General features: G+C 49.9%; 2 protein-coding genes and 1 pseudogene across 6 annotated transcripts in view; 2 read left to right on the top strand and 1 right to left on the bottom strand.

Moving 5' to 3' along the window:
• Nucleotides 1–394: 394 nt before the first annotated feature.
• LOC125133230 (vomeronasal type-1 receptor 4-like) lies at nt 395–1171 on the top strand (annotated as a pseudogene).
• Nucleotides 1172–5442: 4271 nt separating this feature from the next.
• LOC125132519 (zinc finger protein 664-like) lies at nt 5443–12849 on the bottom strand. 3 transcript variants are annotated; one of them, XM_047789861.1, is made up of 5 exons: nt 12747–12849; nt 12041–12143; nt 11411–11623; nt 8481–8876; nt 5443–6714 (listed from the first exon to the last, which is right to left on the bottom strand). In XM_047789861.1, exons 1-5 carry the CDS (start codon nt 12785–12787, stop codon nt 6013–6015), a joined length of 1455 nt encoding a protein of 484 aa, XP_047645817.1. In that variant the 5' UTR covers nt 12788–12849; the 3' UTR covers nt 5443–6012. The 3 variants fall into 3 exon arrangements, with proteins under 3 accessions (XP_047645817.1, XP_047645818.1, XP_047645819.1); XM_047789862.1 differs by having other exon boundaries at nt 12041–12140; XM_047789863.1 differs by lacking the exon at nt 12747–12849 and having other exon boundaries at nt 12046–12140.
• LIG1 (DNA ligase 1) overlaps nt 12381–18994 on the top strand; it is a 64876-nt gene continuing 58262 nt past the window's right edge. For all 3 annotated transcript variants that reach the window (XM_047789856.1, XM_047789854.1, XM_047789853.1), the window contains exons 1-2: nt 12381–12570; nt 12711–12792. In XM_047789856.1, the coding sequence (XP_047645812.1) occupies nt 12498–12570; nt 12711–12792 (155 nt within the window). In that variant the 5' untranslated portion in view covers nt 12381–12497. The remainder of the gene's footprint in view (nt 12571–12710; nt 12793–18994) is intronic.

The following is an 18994-nucleotide window of genomic DNA, read 5'->3' as shown; positions in this document are numbered from 1 at the left end:
ATTGGAACTCTACCTTCCTTATAAACCTAATTCTATATCTAAGGTTCTCAAGAATTCCCAGGACCAGGATCTGGAAGCAACACACCTTGGCCTGGCATCCAGAAGCGTTAAACATGCTTACGTCTTTACCTTACGCCGACCTGTGAGTCCTTACAGCCTTCCTCAAGCTCCATTATTTCAAACTTCACGGCATAATCGATTTTGTTTCATTTGATCTAATTACAGCATGTAAGACATCAATGCAAAAATGTTTCCAAGTGATGTAGTTTGAGGGCTTTTCTTCATATTTCAAATTTGTGTTGGGTTCATGGGAAACTCATTGCTCTTCATGTTCCATATGTCTGTCTTCTTAAATCAAAACCCCTTGAAAAAGTGTATATGATTTGACCCGACTTTTGTCAATGCCTTGTCTGCATGTTCAAGTTGATACCAGATAGCGTGTCATCCTTTGGAGTAAAGCCATTTTCTGGATGAGGTTGGGTGTAAGGTAACTTCGTTCATGCACAGAGTAACCCGGGGTCTTTCCATCTGTACCACCGCCCTCCTGAGCGCCTTCCAAGCCGTCACCATCCGTCCTGGGAATTCTAAGTGGGCGTGGCTGAAATCGATAAGCTCTGGGTGCATCTACCCCGCCCTCCTTTTCTTCTGGGGCATCAACCTGCTCATCTACATCCACATCTTCAACATGGTAGAAGCAAACCCCAATTTCACAGCTGTTGGGTCTGGATAGTCTTCACTCCACTGCCCAACGAAGCAGTTGGTACACAACCCCTCAAGGGCATGTGCGAATGTCATAATAATTCGAGATCTCCTTTCTGTGGGCTTCATGGTGTGGTCCAGGCTCTACGTGGTGAATCTCCTCTGCTTGCATCACCAGAGAGCCTGGCATGTTCACAGCCCCAGCCTCTGGTCCCAGCCATCTCCTGAAATCAAAGTCACCCATACTATCCTTTGGTTGGCAAGTTGCTTTGTCGTCTTTTCTTTTTTAAACAACCTCATGACCTTCTATTTGTTTCACAAACCTGAGAAAAATCCAAGATTGGAGAGAATTCCTGGGATAATTTCACCCTGCTACTCAACCACCTGCCCTTTCGTGCTGATGCAAAGTAGTAAGATTACTTCCAGGTTAACATCTTCCCTTTCGAAGATAAGAAGGATTTTTTTTCCTTGAAGAAAAACATTCAATAGGTGACCTCACACCCACAGGTCCCCGTGGCAAAGAGGAGTCTTTATAATGATTTGTAGAAGGAAAAAAAAAAAATGCCATGTGGAACTTGAACATTGAAATAGGACTAGGATGAAGTGAAATGAGCTATCTATTAAAAATACACCCAGACTTGAAGTCTTACCATGAAAAGGAGTACATAAATATGAAATTAATAACTTTAATTTTGATTGCTTGTTTGAGTACAATATTTGTGGGTAAATGAAATATATTACACATGGATGATGACAACTAAATTTATCTGCTTTCTTTTGCTCTTTTAAAAATGTGGCTGCTAGAGAGTTCTGGTCATGGCTCAGCAGAAACGAATCCAACTAGTATCCATGAGGATGTGGGCTCAATCCCTGGCCCAGCTCAGTGGGTTAAGGATCTGGCATTGCTGTGAGCTGTGGTGTAGGTCAGCAGCTGCAGCTCCAATTCAACCCCTAGCCTGGGAACTTCCATATGCCATGGGTGCAGCCCTAAAAAACAAAAACAAAAAAAAGTGGCTACTAGAAAAGTTTACATTACATTTGAATTCTATTTCTATCAAATTACACTGCTCTATGGCAATCATGTATCTATGCAGCATACACATGGCATGCCTCACATGTTTCAGGCACTGTTTAAGGGCTAGGCATACATTCGTGAACAGCAAAAGCAAAATATAATTATTAAAGAGTTTATAGAAAATGTTTGTGGTGATGTTGGCTTCATAGAATGTCTGGGAGTGTTCCTTCTTCTTTAACCTTTTGGAAAAGTTTAAGAGGGATGGGTATAAGTTCTTCTTTGTAGGTTTGGTAGAATTTACTTGTGAAGCCATCTAGTCCTGGACTTTGGTTTGCAGGGAGTGTTTTTATTACATATTCAATTTCATTTCCAGTGATCGGCCTGTCCAATTCATCTAGTTCCTCTTGATTCCGTTTTGGTGGCTCTGTGTCTCTAGAAAGTTATCCACTTCTTCTAGGTTGTCAAATTTGTTCGCATATAATTGTTTGTAGTATTCTCTTATGGGTTTTTTTTTCTTTTGTATTTATGTAGTATCCATTGAGATTTATCCCTTTTCATTTCTTATTTCATTTGAGTTCTTTCTCTCCTCTTCTTGGTGAGTCTGGCCAGAGGTTTGTCAATTTTGTTTACCCTTTCAAAGAACCAGCTCTTGGTTTTACTGATTTTTTTCTATTGTTTTTTGAATCTCTAGTCTATTGATTTCCTCTTTCTGCTGAGTTTAGGTTTTGTTTGTTCTTCTTTTTCTAATTCTTTTAGCTGGTGTGGTGTTAGTTTGAGATTTTTCTTCTTTTTTGAGGAAGGCCTGTAATGCTATGAACTTCCCTCTAAGCACTGCTTTTGCAGCATCCCATTGATTTTGAATGGTTGTGTTTTCATTATCATTTATCTCAAGGTATATTTCATTTCCATTTTGATTTCCTCGTTGACCATTGGTTTTTTAGTAGCATGTTGTTTATTCCACGTAGTCAGTTTTTTCTCATTTCTTCTCCTGTGGTTGATTTCTTGTTTCATGCCATTAGGGTCAGAGAAGATACAGAAAGAATTTCTGCACTCTTAAAGTTGTTGAAGTTATTTTTGTGCCCCAGTATGTGGTCAATCCTTGAGAATGTTGGATGTGCTCTTGGAAAGAATGTATATTCTGATTTTTTTGGAAGTGATGTCCCATTCCTGCACTCGATTCCAGCAAAGGTACTTATATTATGCTAGAAATTACACAAGGAGGTAAAATATTTAAGGCATAGCATATGAAAAAACACCATCCCTGGAAGTTCCTGTGTTGCAAAGTGGGTTAAGGATCCAGCATTGCTGTGGTTGTGGTGTAGATCGCAGCTGTGGCTCAGATTCAACTCCTAACCTGGGAACTGGTGTGGCCAAAAAAAGAAGAAAAAAACTCCACCATTGTGAATGGTTGTGAAGGCCTTAAGTGTTCTTGGAGAGTAGTTGTATAAGCCTTCCTGGATCTAGTTGTGAAAAAGTGAGGCTTCAAATAGAGTGACAGGTATTAGACGTGATACTATGTAATTGGAGGCAATTGTCTTCAATGGTCGGAATCTTCAGAGACACAGATTAATCATATACATGCAGGGGTTCCCGCTGTGACACAGTGGGTTAAGAATCAGACTCTGGCAGCTCAGGTCGCTGTGGAGGTGTGGGTTCCATCCCCAGCTCTGGCGGTGGCTTAAAGGATCTGGCATTGCTGCAGCTGTGGTGTAGGGTACAGCTGTGGCTTGGATTCAGTCCCTGGCCCAGAAACTTCCCTATGCTGTAGGTATGGCCAAATATTCAATATATGCTAAATATATTCAACATGCCAGCATTCAGTGTATATAAAAATTGAATGAGATGCAGTGAGTGCCCATATTCGGTGATGGGTTATCTTTTTTTTTTTTTTTTAATCTGGTGAGATAAAGGAGATTCCAAATACCAGATGGTGACTGCCTTAGGTTATCTGTGAAATTATCTTTATTGTCTTGTAGGTATTGTTTTCCAACTATAAGAAATGAATTCATATTGTTACCAAACAAGAAATACACTTAGAGACTTAAAAGCAAGATACAGAAAGGGTGAAGTGTTAAAATCTTCCTGTGCTAAGATTATTTTGGCTGTGATTGAATCAACCTCTCATTCTCTTCCTTCGCCTCTCATTCTCTTCCTTCGCCTTCTTTCGTCCCTAAATGCAAGAGCCCATGCAGCCCACCCTCAATCCCCATGACCCCCAGCACCTCTGTCCTCACTGGACCTGGATGGCTCTAGGGTGGATGGTTTCCACGTGGTCAAGGACCTTCTGGAGGCTCAAAGGAAGGATCTCTACTTATCAGCATGACATCACAAGGCTGGTTTCCGAAGATCTGATTTCATTTCTGCCTCAACCATACCCATTTCAAAATACCTGTGGGGGTTCCCATCTCCATAAGCCTCAGTCAGCTCTTCTGCAAATGGGGGGCTGTTTTCCCAGAAGTGAATATCCAGACTCAGAGCTGAGCGGGAAAATAACCCAACGCAAAATCCCACTAACCTCACCGCGGCAGGTTGGAGACCCCCCAGCAGACGGGGCTGGTCTCCTAGTCCTTGCATGGCCTCCCAAAGGGCACAAACAGAGGAGGGCAGCACATGCCCCCCTCCCAACCGGAGGAGAACTGACCAGAAGGAAGACATTGGCTTTGCAGACAGAGAAGTGCATGCCGGGCTCACATTCAAGACAAGCACCCACAGCTCGGACTAGCACTTGGGGCGTGACCCAGAGGTTTCTCAGGCCACAAGCCACCATGGGGACGTTCTCATGACCAGAGGCCCTCATTCGCACAGTAAATTAGTAACAGCTACAGGGCCACCTAATGGGTCATTCGCGGTAGCAGCTCTGAGTTTACACCACATAACTCGTGTACTGGGTTGGGTATGTGCACTTTCTGCTCTGGGTGAGATTTATACATGTCCCCCCCCCCCTTTTTTTTGGTCTTTTTGCCATTTCTTGGGCCACTCCCGCAGCATATGGAGGTTCCCAGGCTAGGGGTCGAATCCGAGCTGTAGCTGCCAGCCTATGCCAGAGCCACAGCAACGTGGGATCTGAGCTGCATCTGCAAACTACACCACAGCTCATGGCAACACCGGATCCTTAACCCACTGAGTGAGGCCAGAAATCGAACCCACAACCTCATGGTTCCTAGTCAGATGCATTAACCACTGAGCCACGACAGGAACTCCATTATACATGTTCCTCTTGACTTTGTAGGAAAAAAGAAAAAGAGAAATGTTTTGTGAAAGCCCCCCTGCAAAGCCCTTCTTGAGAGTATCAAGAACACGAAGCAGCTTACCAGGACCGTGGTGTGTGGCACGCCTCCATGCCTTTGACCTGTGGGCCAAGAGGGCAGCAACTGGCCACCTGTGGCTCTTGAAAGTGCAGTTGGTTCAACTTTGGCGAGTTTGACTATTCACTTAAATTTTGGTGAACGCCGAATAAAGATCGGTACCCACGTTAACAGAGTCGTTCCAGAATGGACTGCCTGGTTATGTATGTATGTATGTATGTATTTTGCTTTTTAGGGCCACGCACATGGCCTATGGAAGTTCCCAGGCTAGGGGTCAACTTGGAGCTGCAGCTGCTCACCTAGGCCACAGCCACAGTAACGTGGGATCTGAGCTGCATCGGCAACCTACGCCACAGCTCATGGCAACACCCGATCCTGAAGCCACTGAGCAAGGCCAGGGATCGAACCTGCATCTTCATGGATCCTAGTCGGGTTTGTTAACTGCTGAGACATCAAGGGAACTCCAGGACTGCCTGGTTTTGGATAACATCCTATGGTTATCTAAGATGGGCTCCACGGGGGAAGCCATGTGAAGGCACATGGGAAAGTCTGCGTGATATTTGCAACTTCTTGTGAGTCTATTTCAAACCAAAAAGTTACAAAAACAAAACAAAAAACCAAACACAACTCTTCCACAGGGGTACTAGCCACAATTCAAATGCTCAAAAGACCACATGGCTGGTTGCTAAGATATTGGAGGGCATTGATGCCAAACTTTCCTTTCTTTGGCAACCCCAAAGCATGTGGAAGTTCCCTGGGACCGGGGTCAAACCTCTGTCACGGCACATAGGTGCCAAGCCGGAATGGTGGCAACACTGGATCCTTAACCTGCTGAGCCGCCAGGGAACTCCCCCAAATATTTCTCTCACTGCAGAAAGTGCTATTGGACTGCGCTGTCCTAAAGAGGGCCTCTCCTGGACATGGTTACTGCTTGTATAACGGCTTTGGGGACATGAAGCCCTCCTTGGCTCCCCGCTGCCTGGCACCCAGCCCTCACCCATCCCCATGCACCCTCTGATGCTGCTGCAGGTTGCTGGGATGCGCGAAGCCCTTGCCACAGATGCCGCACTTGCAGGGCGTGTCCCGCGTGTGCACCTTCTCGTGGACCGCGCAGTAGTTCAGGTCCTTGAAGAGCTTAGGGCAGAAGTGGCAGGCGTGGGGGCGCGTGGCGCTGTGCACGCGGCGATGCTGCAGGAGCAGCGAGGGCCTGGCGAAGGCTTTGCCGCAGGTGTCGCAGGGGTAGGGCCGCTCACCCGTGTGCATGCGCCGGTGGATCGCCAGGTAGGACGACTGTTTGAAAGCCTTGCCGCACGTGGCGCAGCGGTAGGGCCGCTCGCCCGAGTGCACGCGGTGGTGAGAGGCCAGCGCATTGGACTGCTTGAAGGCCTTGGCGCACAGCGGGCAGACGAAGGGCCGATCGCCCGTGTGCACGCGCTCATGCACCCGCAGGCTGTGGCGGTAGGTGAAGCGCTTGCCGCACACCCCGCACGCGTGGGGCTTGTCCTCGCAGTGCTGCCGCAGGTGCAGAAGCAGAGCGGGCCCAGCTGCGAAGGCCTTGCCGCAGTCTGGGCAGGGGAAGGGCCGCGAAGGGGCGTGCAGAGGCTCATGACGATGCAGCTCGTAGGGGGTCTTGAAGCGCTTTGGGCAGGATGCGCAGGAGAACGGGCGCTCCCCGGTGTGGATGCGGCGGTGCTCCTGGGGATGGGGACAGCACGGGAGTGAGGGCGGGGGCTCCTGTCTGCAGGACACACCTCTCCAGGTAGATGCACCCCTAGTACTTGCCGGTCTCCGGTCTCCGGGAGAGAGACCAAATGAACTTAGACCAACCATCTAAACTTTTGGTTTTTTTTTTAGGGCCGCATCTGAGCACATGGAAAGTCCCAGGCTAGGGGTCCAATCAGAGCTGCAGCTGCCGGCCTACACCACAGCCACGGCAACGGCCAGATCCAAGTCGCATCTGTGACCTACACCACAGCTCACCGCCAAGCGGGATCCTTAACCCACTGAAGAGGGCTAGGGATCCAGTGTGAGTCCTCATGGATACCAGTTGGGTTCTTAACCCACTGAGCCACAACAGGAAGTCCCAAACATTTTCAAAATTACAAATCAGAAGTCCCCGCTGTGGTTCTGTGGTAATGGATCTGACTAGTATCCACGAGGATGCAGGTTTGATCCCTGGCCCTGCTCAGTGGGTTTAAGGATCTGGCCTTGCCATGAGCTGTGGTGTAGGTTGCAGATGTGGCTCGGTTCTAGAATACTGTGGCTGTGGCATGGGCGGGCAGCTGCAGCTCCGATTTGACCCCCAGGCTGGGAACTTCCATATGCCGGGAGTGCAACCCTAAAAAAGAAAAAAAAAAATTACAAATCAAACCATTAAGTAAAATACATTTCAAATAATAATAAAATGAAATAGGTGCTTCCTCCTACCTGGACAAATGGACCTTCACCATGACCTGGAAGGCCATGTTCAAAGTCATAATTTTTGAAATTCTTAGAGTTCCACACACTAGAACTTGGGGGCCCAGGAGAGCCTCATGGAGCTTCTCAGGCCTCTGGGGATATGGCACCCACAGAAGGACAGCCCGACCCACATCCCTAAGCCTCCCTGCCACCCTTCCAGCCCAGTGCACACACGCTGCTGGCAGGGCAATGTAGGCCGCTGGGATGGTGGATCCAGAGAGAGCCCTGGAAGTAGACCTGTGGCTTCTTGGAATTTCAAGGTCTCTTGTCCGTTTGGCTACACAAGGAGGGGCAGCAGGAGAGGGGCACCCGTCACGTGAGGGATCCAGGGTAGGGCCCTGAGAGTGGGGGCTGCCTCCGCTCTAACTCCTGGCTTCTCTTTCCTCCCATCATGGCCCTCGACAACCCCCCTTGCCCTCCCTTTCCCTCCCCAGCCACGGAAGCCTATCTTTCCAGTACGTTCTCCAAATCTAACCCCTATCTCCTTCTTATCCTCCTCAAAAATCTTTCCCTATTTCCTATCATCTCATGGCCACCCAGAGGCCACCTCCCTCAGTGGTAGGTCTCCTTTCTCTAGGCCTCTCTCTCGTCTTTCCTGGGCTTGGTCTACCTTCTAGCTCATCTCCACATCCATTTAACTCAACCCCACCTCTGCCATCCTGCCCCCATTCCCTTCCAGCCCAGCCAAATCTCCCTCTGCAGTGGGCTCTGCCTCTCCCACCCACCCCAGGTACCTCCAGTCCAAAGGCCCCGCTCACCCTGGTCGCAGAAAGGGCCACCCCTCCGTTCAAACCAGGACCTACAGCAGGTCCACCGCCCTTCCTCCGCAGGCCCCACCCCCTCCTACAAGCCCTGCCCCTTTCCTGCAGGCCCCGCCCATCTCTCCTCCACCGTCCTGCCCCTTTTCCCTCAGGCCCCACCCCTCTCTCCAGGCCCTGCCCACCTCCCCGTGCCCCGCCCCGCCCATTTCCCGCGGGCCCCGCCTCCCCTCGGCCCCGCACCTGCAGGTTGCTGGCTCGCTTGAAACGCTTGCCGCAGGCGTCGCAGCGGTGAGGGCGCTCGTCGCTGTGCACCAGGCGGTGGCTCTTGCAGTCCGAGTGGCGTTTGAAGGCGGCCGCACACAGGCCGCAGCGGAAGGGCCGCGCCGCAGTGTGCACCACCTCGTGACTCAGCAGTTCCCACGCGCGCTTGAAGGCTTTCCCGCAGGCCCCGCAGCTGAACCTCCTGAGCAGCCCCTCCCGGCTCTCAGAGCTGTCGCGGAGCGAGCCTGGCGCCCTCTTCGAGGAGCGCTCCGCCGCCGCTGCCGCGTCCGGAACCAGCCGCGCGGTCGAGTACGCCCCGTGCTCATCGATGAGCTGCACCAGGACCAGAGCCTCATCCTCGGCTCCTCTGGGAGCCTGGAAGAGGTGAAGAAGGGGCTCGGGTAATCCCCCCATCCCACCCCTGCCCAGGCGTGACTGTGAGTTTGGGGCTGCAGCCCCACACTTACAAAATGGGCAAATAACGTGACCGACCTCCTGGAGCGGTGATGCGGATCAAGAGGGTTAAGATTGAAATCCTGCTTCCCCACCCCACCCCTGCCCCTCCTGGCGCCTTCCTGTCAGCAAAAGGGAGCTCCTCCTTTTCTTCCAAGTGCTCGGGGCAAAAACCTGACACGCCTTTCTCACAGATCTTCATCTGATCTCTCATCAAGCCCACTGACTCGAAAATACATCCAGAATCCGACCACTTCTCTCCATCCCCAAGGCCAGCACCCTCCTGGAAGCCAAAATCATCTCTCGGGCTACCGCCATGGTCTCCTGAGTTCTCTGCCTCGACGCCCAAGGTCTGCTCCCCACATAGCAGCCACAAGGCACCTGTTAACACCTAAGTCGGCTGAAGTCCCTTCTCAGCTCAGAGCCCTACCTGGCTCCCCTCTAACTCAGAGAAAAGCCCAATTCCTCACTCTGACCCAGGAAGTCCTTCGTGACACGCCTGCCTTTCTTCTTTGACCTCATCTCTTGCCCTCACCCCTCGCCCTCACCCCTGGCTCACCAGGCTCTGGCCACTCCTAAGGCATCCTCAAGGTTCCCTAGCAGAGTTGTTGCCTAGAGCCCTCTTCCTCTCAAAAGCTGTGGGGTTGCTCCCTCACCTTTGTCAGGTCTTTGGTCAAACGTCACTTCTCCTTCAGCTTTTGCCTTACCACCCTATTTAAAATGGAAACTCATGCTATCCCTCTGACTCTTCCTACCCGCATCCTGGCTTTATTTTTCTCCAGAGCACTTATCTTTGGATGTGAGCCTGGAGCGGCCTGTGTTCCTCTTTTGCACCCTGTGAGAAGAGTCAGCCTGGCAATGAAATATCCATAGAAGAAAACAACCCCCAAAGAAGAAAGAGACAGCTTCCTGATGAGCACCTAGATCTAGCTACACCTGAAGCATCCTTTCCTCCATTCTGGTTAGGTCAGGCAATACATTACCTTCTGCTGCTTAAACAAGTTTGAGTTGTTGTTGTTTTATGTCATATGGTAGGCTGAAGAATGGCCTCTAAATATATCCAAGTCCTAAATCTCTAGAACTTGGGCTTGTTGCCTTAAATGGTAATAGAGGAGTTCCCTGGTAGCATAGCAGTTAAGGACTTGATGTTGTCACTGCTGTGACTCGAGTTCCAACCCTGGCCTAGGAACGTCCGCGTGCCGCAAATGCAGAAAAACAAACACAAACAAACAAACAAACAAAGGGTAATGGAGACTTTGTAGATATGATTGAATGAAGGATCTTGAGATGAGGCGCTTTTCTGCCTAACTCTAAATGTAACCGTAAGTGTCCTTATAAGAGGGAAGCGGAGGGAGATCTGATGCGGAAGAAGATGGCTAGGTGACCCCAGAACTAAAAGCTGCTGGCTGTGAAGACAGAGGAAGGGTCAGGAGCTGAGGAATGTAAGGAAGCTCTGGAAGCTGGAAAGGGCAAGGAAATGACTTCTCAGGCGTCCGAGGCAGCACAGCCTCGCTGACACCTTGATTTCCACCTTGTGAAACTGATTTTGAACTTCTGAACTACCAACTGTAAATGAAGAAATGGGTGTAGTTTTAAGTCACCCAGTCTGTGGTCCTTGGTTTCGGCAGCCATAGGAAACCAGGACTTGCCATTGGCAGCCCAGACTCCAAACACAGAGGGGACGCTGCTAATAAAAACCTTTTCTTTGGCATATATTCAACACTTGCTGGATATTAGGCACCAGACCAAGTGCTCACAATAAACTGAAGCTCAGAGATGGTGAGTCACTGGCCTGAGGTCACAGAGCTTGGAAGCAGAAGAGGCAAGATTTGAATCTGGGAAGTCTGGCTCTAAAGCAGCCCTCACCAGTCCACGGTACCCTGCGAATTCAGTGACAGGGTCAGAAATAACATTAGTTATTGGATCCTCAGGGGATGTGGGCACTGTTCTGAGCAATTCATGTGTATTAAGTTCCTGAACTGGAGTTCCCGTCGTGGCTTAGTGGTTAACGAATCTGACTAGGAACCATGAGGTTGCAGGTCCGATCCCTGGTCTTACTCAGTGGGTTAAGGATCCGGCGTTGCTGTGAGCTGTGGTGTAGGTCGCGGACGCAGCTCAGATTCCGCGTTGCTGTGGCTCTGGTGTAGGCCAGCGGCTACAGCTCCGATTAGATCCCTAGCCTGGGGACCTCCATATGCCGCGGGTGTGGCCCTAAAAAGCAAAATAAATATTAAATAAGTAAATAAATAACTAAATAACTAATTCATTCTGGAACAACTCTGTTAATGCGGGTACTGATCTTTATTCGGAGTTCACCAAAATTTAAGTGAATACACAACAGTGTATCCATGGGCCAAGTCACAAAGCCAGGAAGTGATAGATCTGGGACCCACACTCACTCACAGCTGCCTGAATCTCTGCTCCTACTGGGGTGAGGTGGGGATCAGGGAGCTCACCTCTTCTGGGACCTCAGGCTCTTCAGGGTGTATCCTCAGCTGACCTGGATCGAACCCCAGACAGTCTGGGGGGTCTCCAGGACCCACTTCTCCGTCTCCTGCCTTCATGAGGTGGGGTCTGTCCCTGACCCAGCCCTTGGGCTCCAGATGCCAAAGAGAGGGTGAGGTGAGGCTGCTGTCGGTCAGCTCCCAGTGGTGAGGAGGCAAAGGGGGCTGAAGAAGAGAGAACGGGTCTGAGGCGACAGGGAGGGCTTTTTCCATGCTGCTGGTGTTGGGAGAGGGGTCTTATCTGCCCTAGAGGCCCAGGGAGGCCATTTCTCTCCAAGACCCTCCTGGGAAGGGGTGCGTGTGTGTGTGGGGGGGGGGGGGGGAATTCAGCCTTGAATCCAGGTCATGCGTGTCCTTGCCCAGCCTCCTCCCGGGCCTCCCTGCCTCCAGTCTCCCCTCTCCAGTCCGTTACCCACACGGCCCCAAACAGGTCTTTCTACGGCCAGATGACCTTGTCCCTCGCCTGCTCACGATCCTCCCATGGCTCCCCAGCACCATGAGACAGCGTCAGGCCCCTCAGCCTAGCAGTCCAGGCTCCCTACATACTCTCCAGCATCATTTTTGATATATTTGCCCGCGGACCTTACATTCCGGCGCAGCCCCCTCTTCTGCAAATAGATCCTTAACTCTTCCACTGTGGGTTGTTCGCCCGGATCTCAGAGCCTCTGTCATAGTCCAGCTCCTGCTTCAAGGCACAATTCAAACCTGTTACCCGCGCACACACTCACCCGGACCCTCCCCATTCATACATGAAGAGGTTGCCCCTCAAGAACTGCCCAAATCTCCCCAGACTAACAATGGTCTCTCCCAATCAACTTCGTCCCCCTCAGTCGGACACGCAATGAACTCGCCCACCCCAACCTCCTACCTCCCCACCAATGAACCCGCCCATCCAGAGGCCCCGCCTTCTTTTCCCGATAAAGGTCTTCCAGGCCCCGCGCCCTTCCAACAAGGGTCTCCCGAAGGCCTCTCCGCTCCTCTTCCAACCTTGTGGGCCCCCTTTCGCCCTTCCCCCCATTTTCTCCTGACCTCCGCGTCAATGGTCTCGCTCGCCGAATGGTCCTTTCCGCCCCCAGGCCCACTGCCCCCCCCATCCCTCTTCTGGAAACTTGGTACGTCCTGGAGTGGTAGAAGAGAACGGGAATCGGGCGAGACCATTACCAGAGCGGGGGGTGGAAGGTGAGGTGAGCCATGAAGGGAGTCCTTTCAACTAGGGACTGACCAGACCTCTGGCTTCCCTGGTGCCTTTCAGATTCGACCTATATCTCTCCATACTCCGCTGCCTCACCTTTCGGTCCAGGTATTCTGCCGGTTCACGGGAGTCTCCATCCACGGTAGGATTCCAGGCCCAGTGCCGCTGGCTCTTCCGAATGCGCATGCGTAATGCCTGTCTGGTACCGTGGCTGGTTTTTATCAGGTTGACCCGGGGAGTTTTCACTCCCTATGGAAATTTGGAGCATCACCAAATTCACCTCAAACGTCAACCCACAGCGTCCGCCTCTCAAAAAGAAATGGAAAGGGCTGATATATAATGACAAGCAATTACCGATATGCTTAGCATGTGCTAGATATTATAAGCATGTGATTTTTAGTTCTTAAAACGGTCTGAGTTACTATTATCCCTATTTTCCACATGGAGAAAGCGAGGCTCAATGAGAAAGAGCCTCAAGTGCATGACCACGTATTGGGAGCCTGCTGTGTATGACTCCATCCCGGCGCTCTTTCTGCTAAAACGAAAGCTCTTGAAAGTGCAGGGGTGGAGGGTTCCCGTGGTGGCGCAGCGGGTTAAGGATCCGGCTTGGGTCCTTGCTGTGGCGTGGGTTAGATCCCTGGCCCTGGAACTTCGCATGCCCCGGGCTTGGCAAAAAATAAAAAAGTGTGGGGGTGGAGGTTGAGGGAGGACCTACCCTCTTCTCTGCTGTGTGCCCTCGGGTAAGTCACTGAACCCCTCTGATTTAATTTTCCCAGCTGGAAAAAACGGACACAATCCTTATCTCCTGGGGTGTATAGGGGTGATCCTATAGGTGACCCACCCAGCAGACCCACCTAGCACAGTGTAGTTCAGGGATAGTTAAATATCAGCATGGAGGCAGGCATGGGATTTTGATGGGTAAAGAAAGCCAGATGGAAAGCTATAAAGAGAGTTCTGGACCAAATGCATAGAGATTTACTGCTACCCATCACCGGCCAGTTGTTGCTACAAAGAACACAGTGTTGCCAGAGAGTCTGAGATGGCTTCAGCAGAGTGGATTTCAAACCATTTTGCAACTCCAGGCTTCTTTCCAGGTGCAGTGAGTCCAAGTAGGAACAGACTGGGACAAAAAAGCAGGACCCTGTGTATCCCAGCTTTGGCTTTAACATCAGTAATAACTTTGATGATGACAGGCCATCTTTGGAAAACATCCCATGTGTTATCGCAGTCAATCCTCAAACTTATGCGATAGATATTCCCATTTTACAGATAAGAAAACTGAGGCACTGGGAGTTTAATAATGCAGCAAATAACAGTGAATCTGCTAAAACATCCCAAGTCCTCCTCTACCAGACCCTAGTTTGTTTTCTAATGTAACCCTTGTGCCCCATCCTTTCTTTAATTTTTAATTTTATTTTTTAAATTTATTTATTTTTTAATTTTATTGTTGTTGATTTACAATGTTCTGTCAATTTCTGCTGTACAGCAAAGTGATGTGGCTACACATATACATACATTCGTTTTCTCACATTCTCCTCCATCATGTTCCATCACAAGTGACTGGATACAGTTTTCCCAGGGTGATGCAGCGGGATCTCATTGCCTCTCCACTCCAAATGCAATAGCTTGCATCTACCAACCCCAAACTCCCAGTCCATCCTCCCTCTCCTCTCCCCCTCCCCCTTGGCAACCACAGGTCTACTACCTATGTCCATGGCTTTGTGTGTGTGTGTGTGTGTAGATAAGTTCATTTGTGCCATAGATTCCAGATACCCATCTTCCTTTATCACCTCAATTCCTGATACCAGTTCCTCTCCTATCCCCCCCAACTTCCCTCTGACTCTGTTTATCTAAAACTCCCAATCTCCCATGTCATATCTCTGCTCTCAAATTCTGAATCTCTTCCATTCATTTCATCAACAGTTTATGGAATATCCCCTCTGTGCCAGGTGCGCTTCTGGGCACTGGAATTTTTCATGGTAAACAGCACAAGGCCGCCCCCTAGTGGGGAGGGTGGGCAATTTAAAGATAAATGATGAACAAGTAACTTAGATCGGTTTTTGAAAGAAAGAATAAGGGGGGATGGGATAGTGACTGGTGGTGGGAAGGGGGTAGTGGTTACTTTAAATAGGGATGTCAAGGGCATCTATTCCTGGGAGGCGACATTTAAGTCTGAAACACAAACAGTTGGATGGGCATTCCAGGCAGAGGGAATAGCAGGGGCAAAAACTAGATCAAACTGGTCCTATGTGCGGGGGGTGGGGGTGGGGGGTGGGGCGGAACCGGGAGAAGCCTACTGTGGGTGAAACAGGAGGGCAAGTGATAAGAAATATGGCCGGACAGTTAGGAACCGGGAAACTCCATATTTGCTGTAACATCCCAGTTCACCCTGTATATTAGTGCTGGCCAACAAAAATTTCCCAGATTATGGAAATAGTCTAGATCTCCACTGTCCAATACAGCAGAGCCATTGAGGATTTGAAATGGGGTGTGACTGAGGAACTGAATTTTTCATTATATTCCATTTAATTACTTTAGCCACATATGACAACCTCCTACTGATTTGGACAACTTCCCACTACACCTCAAAAGATCCAGCTCTTTCTTAACACTCCCACTCTCCCCAAACACCTCAATGCTCCCTACAAGCCTCCACTCGCCCCTATAAGAATCCTCTACCTACTGCACAATGCACAAACAACCCAATTCTCTTTCCTTGTACATATGAATTCACCCAAACACTCCCACTCCCTCAAAACACCCAATGCCTATAATCTCCCCAACTCTCCCTATTTCACCCTGATTCTTCTATCACACTCTCCATTCCTCCAAGAGTACCTCAGTGCCTCGGCTGTTACTCTGTTTCCTCCCGCGGTATCCCTTAAGCATCTCACCCCGCCCCCTTCCGTTGCAGAGTTACCATGGCAACGCCCATCTTGGATTTCTCTCCAACCCTCCTGCAGCTATTCCTTCCGCGCACCTAGCGGGGCCCATCACCATGGAAACTGGAGCGGTCCCCTCCTCCCCCCTCACGCGAGATGGCTGTTCTGGGATTCAGACCCAAGAGAGCCGGGAGAGATGAGGGGCCCCCACAGTGCTCAGCGAGCAAAGGGTCCTCCCCATTTTTCATCCCGGATCCGATTGAGCTCCCTGCAGCAGGCAGACGCTCAGATGGAAACGCCAGGCAGCGGATTCTACTGCGCAGGCGCTCACAGTTAGCGGACCTTGCAGGAGGCGCTCAGACTGCTGGGAGTTGTAGTTTCCTGGCTGAGACACATGTGGCCAGTGGGTGGCCCGGATAGAAACAAGGTTACTGAAGCTGAGAATCGCTGGGCAGGCTCGACTGTCGCTGTAGCAACGTGGAAACCTGATGAACCTTACTAGCCTGTTTGCCATATTTATTCATCTTTCTTGCTCAGTAATTATTTTGCACCAGATGCTCTTCTAGGCACTGGAATTACGGTGGGAAACAAAATAGAGCTTAAAATTTGGTGTTAGGAGACTGCATTATAACAATGATGATCGCAGATCACTAGAGAAAACGGTGTAATAGGTAATTGAGATGCTTTAGGAGAGGTAGAGATGCAGATAATGTGAGAGCACTGGTATGCGCACGAATTCATCTATCCTCACAGAACCCTATGAGGTGCTATTACTATCCCCAAACTGACAAACATAGGTTAAGCAACAAAAGGACATAAAAGTAGTGGAGCTGGGATGTGAAACAAGACCATTTGGTTTCATTCTCTGTGAGTTTAACTGCAATGCTCAACTGGTAGAGATTTGTGGCATAATTTCAGGCAGTGATAAGTGTCATGAAGAATAAAGCAGAGAGGGAGTTCTGCCTGGGACACAGCAGGTTAAGGATCCCATGTTGCCACAGCTATGGCGTAGGTCTCAGCTGGGGTTAGAATTCCATCTCTGGCCCAGGAACCTCCATATGCCAGTGGGTGTGTGTGTGTGGGGGGGGAGAATAAAGCAGAGAAAGGGGATAGGATAACTCTTTATTTATTTATGTCTTTTTTTTTTTTTGTCTTTTTAAGGCTGCATCTGCAGGCATATGGAGGTTCCCAGGCTAGGGGTCGAATCAGGTCTGCAGCTGCTGGCCTGCGTCACAGCCACAGCAATGCCAGACCCAAGCCCCGTCTTTGACTTACACCACAGCTCACGGCAACGCCATATCCTTAACCCGATGAGCGAGGTCAGGGATCGAACCCGAGTACTCATGGATGCTATTCAGATTCATTTCTGCTGAGCCACGATGGGAACTCTGGGATGACTCTTTAAATGGACGGTTCAAGGATGGCTTTTAGGAGGTGACATTGTGGGGCACAGTCCAAGGGTCACTGATCTTCGGGAACACGAGGTTCCCTCTGCCAAGACTGCCTCCTCATTCTTTCTCTGTCAAACGCATCCTTCAGGATGTGGTTTTGTGAAGAAGCTTCTGCTCTGTCCTGTTTTGCTGACCTGTAAATCTCTTCCTCCTCTGAATTCACCTCTGAAACATTTGTCACAATAAAGCTGTCAGGGGTAATTTTATGTATGTATGTATGTATGTATGTATTTTTTGCTTTTTTGGGGGGCAGAGGGTAAGTTCCCAGGCTAGGGGTTGAATCAGAGCTGCACCTGCTGGCCTACACCACAGCCACAGTGTCACAGAATACGTAACCCTCTGAGCGAGGCCAGGGTTGGAACCTGCATCCTCGCAGATACTAGTCAGGTTCGTAACCTGCTGAGCCACAAGGGAGCTCTGGGTAGTTTGATTTTTTGTACGTCCAATCAGGCCACGCCCCTGCTTGAAAAGTTGGGAATGGCTTCCCACTGAGTAAAGAGTCATCTCCTCATGTACCAATAAGGCCCTGATGTCACCATCCACAATCTCTTCCCTTTCTCATGCCCTGACCCCCCCTTTAGTAGCCGGTTTTCAGGGTATATTATGGCCTGAGTTGCTTCCCTCCCAAGGATTCTCCTCCATCCACATCCAACAATCTAGAGATATAAGAGTCAAGTAGGGACATTTGGGACAAGGGTCTGCACTGGACTGCTCTTAGGTCTGTCTGCCAGGACGCCTCCTGCATCCTTTCTTTAACACTCCCCCCGCCCCCTCCAGTGATCCTGTACCTTCCGTCTGCCCTGGCAACCTGCTGCAGGAATAGGCAGATGTCCAGCCGGGCCTATCAGAGCAGTGCGTCTCCAGGCATGGCCTTTGAGCCAGAAGCATCAGCCTCGTTTGGGAACTGATTAGACATGCACATTCTCAGGCTCCGCCTCAAACCTACAGAAACTCCGTGGGGTGGGGGTAGGGGTGTCTCTGTTTTAACAGGATCTCGACGTAGTCAGTTTCCTGAGGCCTGCTCAAGCTTTAAGCAACACGTAGACAATAAGGATATTTGTTGTTAACACTTCTGAAGCGTCGTGGTTGTTACGCAGCAGTAACGTAACCATAGCTGATTGATGCTGATACTTGAGTGAATCCGATCAACTTCTTTGAGATTCGATACTTAGATGCTGGTCGAAAGGTCTCTGGGGCTCAAGATCTGAGGATATGAGATGAGGACAAGATGCTATCTTTGGAGTTCCCACTGTGGCTCAGTGGTACCGAACCTGACTAGTATCCATGAGGACGCAGGTTCGATCCCTGGCTTCACTCTGTGGGTTAAAAATCCAGCGTTGCTGGGAGCTGTGGTGTAGATCAGAGATGTGGCTCAGATCTGGTGTTGCTGTGGCTGTGGTGGAGGCTGGCAGCTTCAGGTCCACTTCGACCTCTAGCCTGGGAACCTCCATATGCTGTGGGTACGGCCCTAAAAACACAAAAAGAAAAAAAGACCCTAACTTTCTCAGCCAAAGGAGACAGCCTTCTTTGGATGGGTAGAAGCACAAGGGAGAAACCAGGTATTATTTGAGTCCCTGGACTCAACTTCACTTGAAGCTTTTGATTTCCCAGTGATGCGAAGGGCTGGCTGAACTTTTATATTAAGCTCCCTCACTGCTACTCAGAGTGTGTTCCAGAATCCAGCAGCAACCGCATCATTGGAGAACCTTCTACCATCTTGGGCCCCACCGCAGACCTACTGGTGATTCATCAGTTCATAAAATTTGAGATGTGCTGAGCTATTTCCACCTGGATTTGTCCTCTGCAGTAGGAGTCAGTGTCCTTCGCCAGTTGTGGTAACAGAAATCCCAACTCAAACTGCTACAAGTATTGAGGTATCCTTTTTTTTTTTTTTTTCCGCTGTGCCTGCGGCATCCAAAAATTTCCAGGCCAGGGATCCAACACATGTCACAGCAGCAACCCAAGCCAAGCAGTGGCAAGCCCAGATCCTTAACCTGCTGTGCCACCTGGG

This window comes from Phacochoerus africanus, chromosome 8, assembly GCF_016906955.1.
Source record: "Phacochoerus africanus isolate WHEZ1 chromosome 8, ROS_Pafr_v1, whole genome shotgun sequence".
NCBI classification, from domain to species: domain Eukaryota; kingdom Metazoa; phylum Chordata; class Mammalia; order Artiodactyla; family Suidae; genus Phacochoerus; species Phacochoerus africanus.
This window is presented reverse-complemented; position numbering and strand designations above follow the sequence as displayed.

Coding starts and splice junctions, on each gene's coding strand:
- LOC125132519 (XM_047789861.1), bottom strand. CDS start 12,787: ATGGAGACTCCCGTGAACCGGCAGAATACCTGGACCGAAAG. Junction 12,144..12,746: donor CAGAATACCTGGACCGAAAG/GTGAGGCAGCGG, acceptor TGTGCCTTGAAG/CAGGAGCTGGACTATGACAG. Junction 6,715..8,480: donor AGCGAGCCAGCAACCTGCAG/GTGCGGGGCCGA, acceptor CCCCATCCCCAG/GAGCACCGCCGCATCCACAC.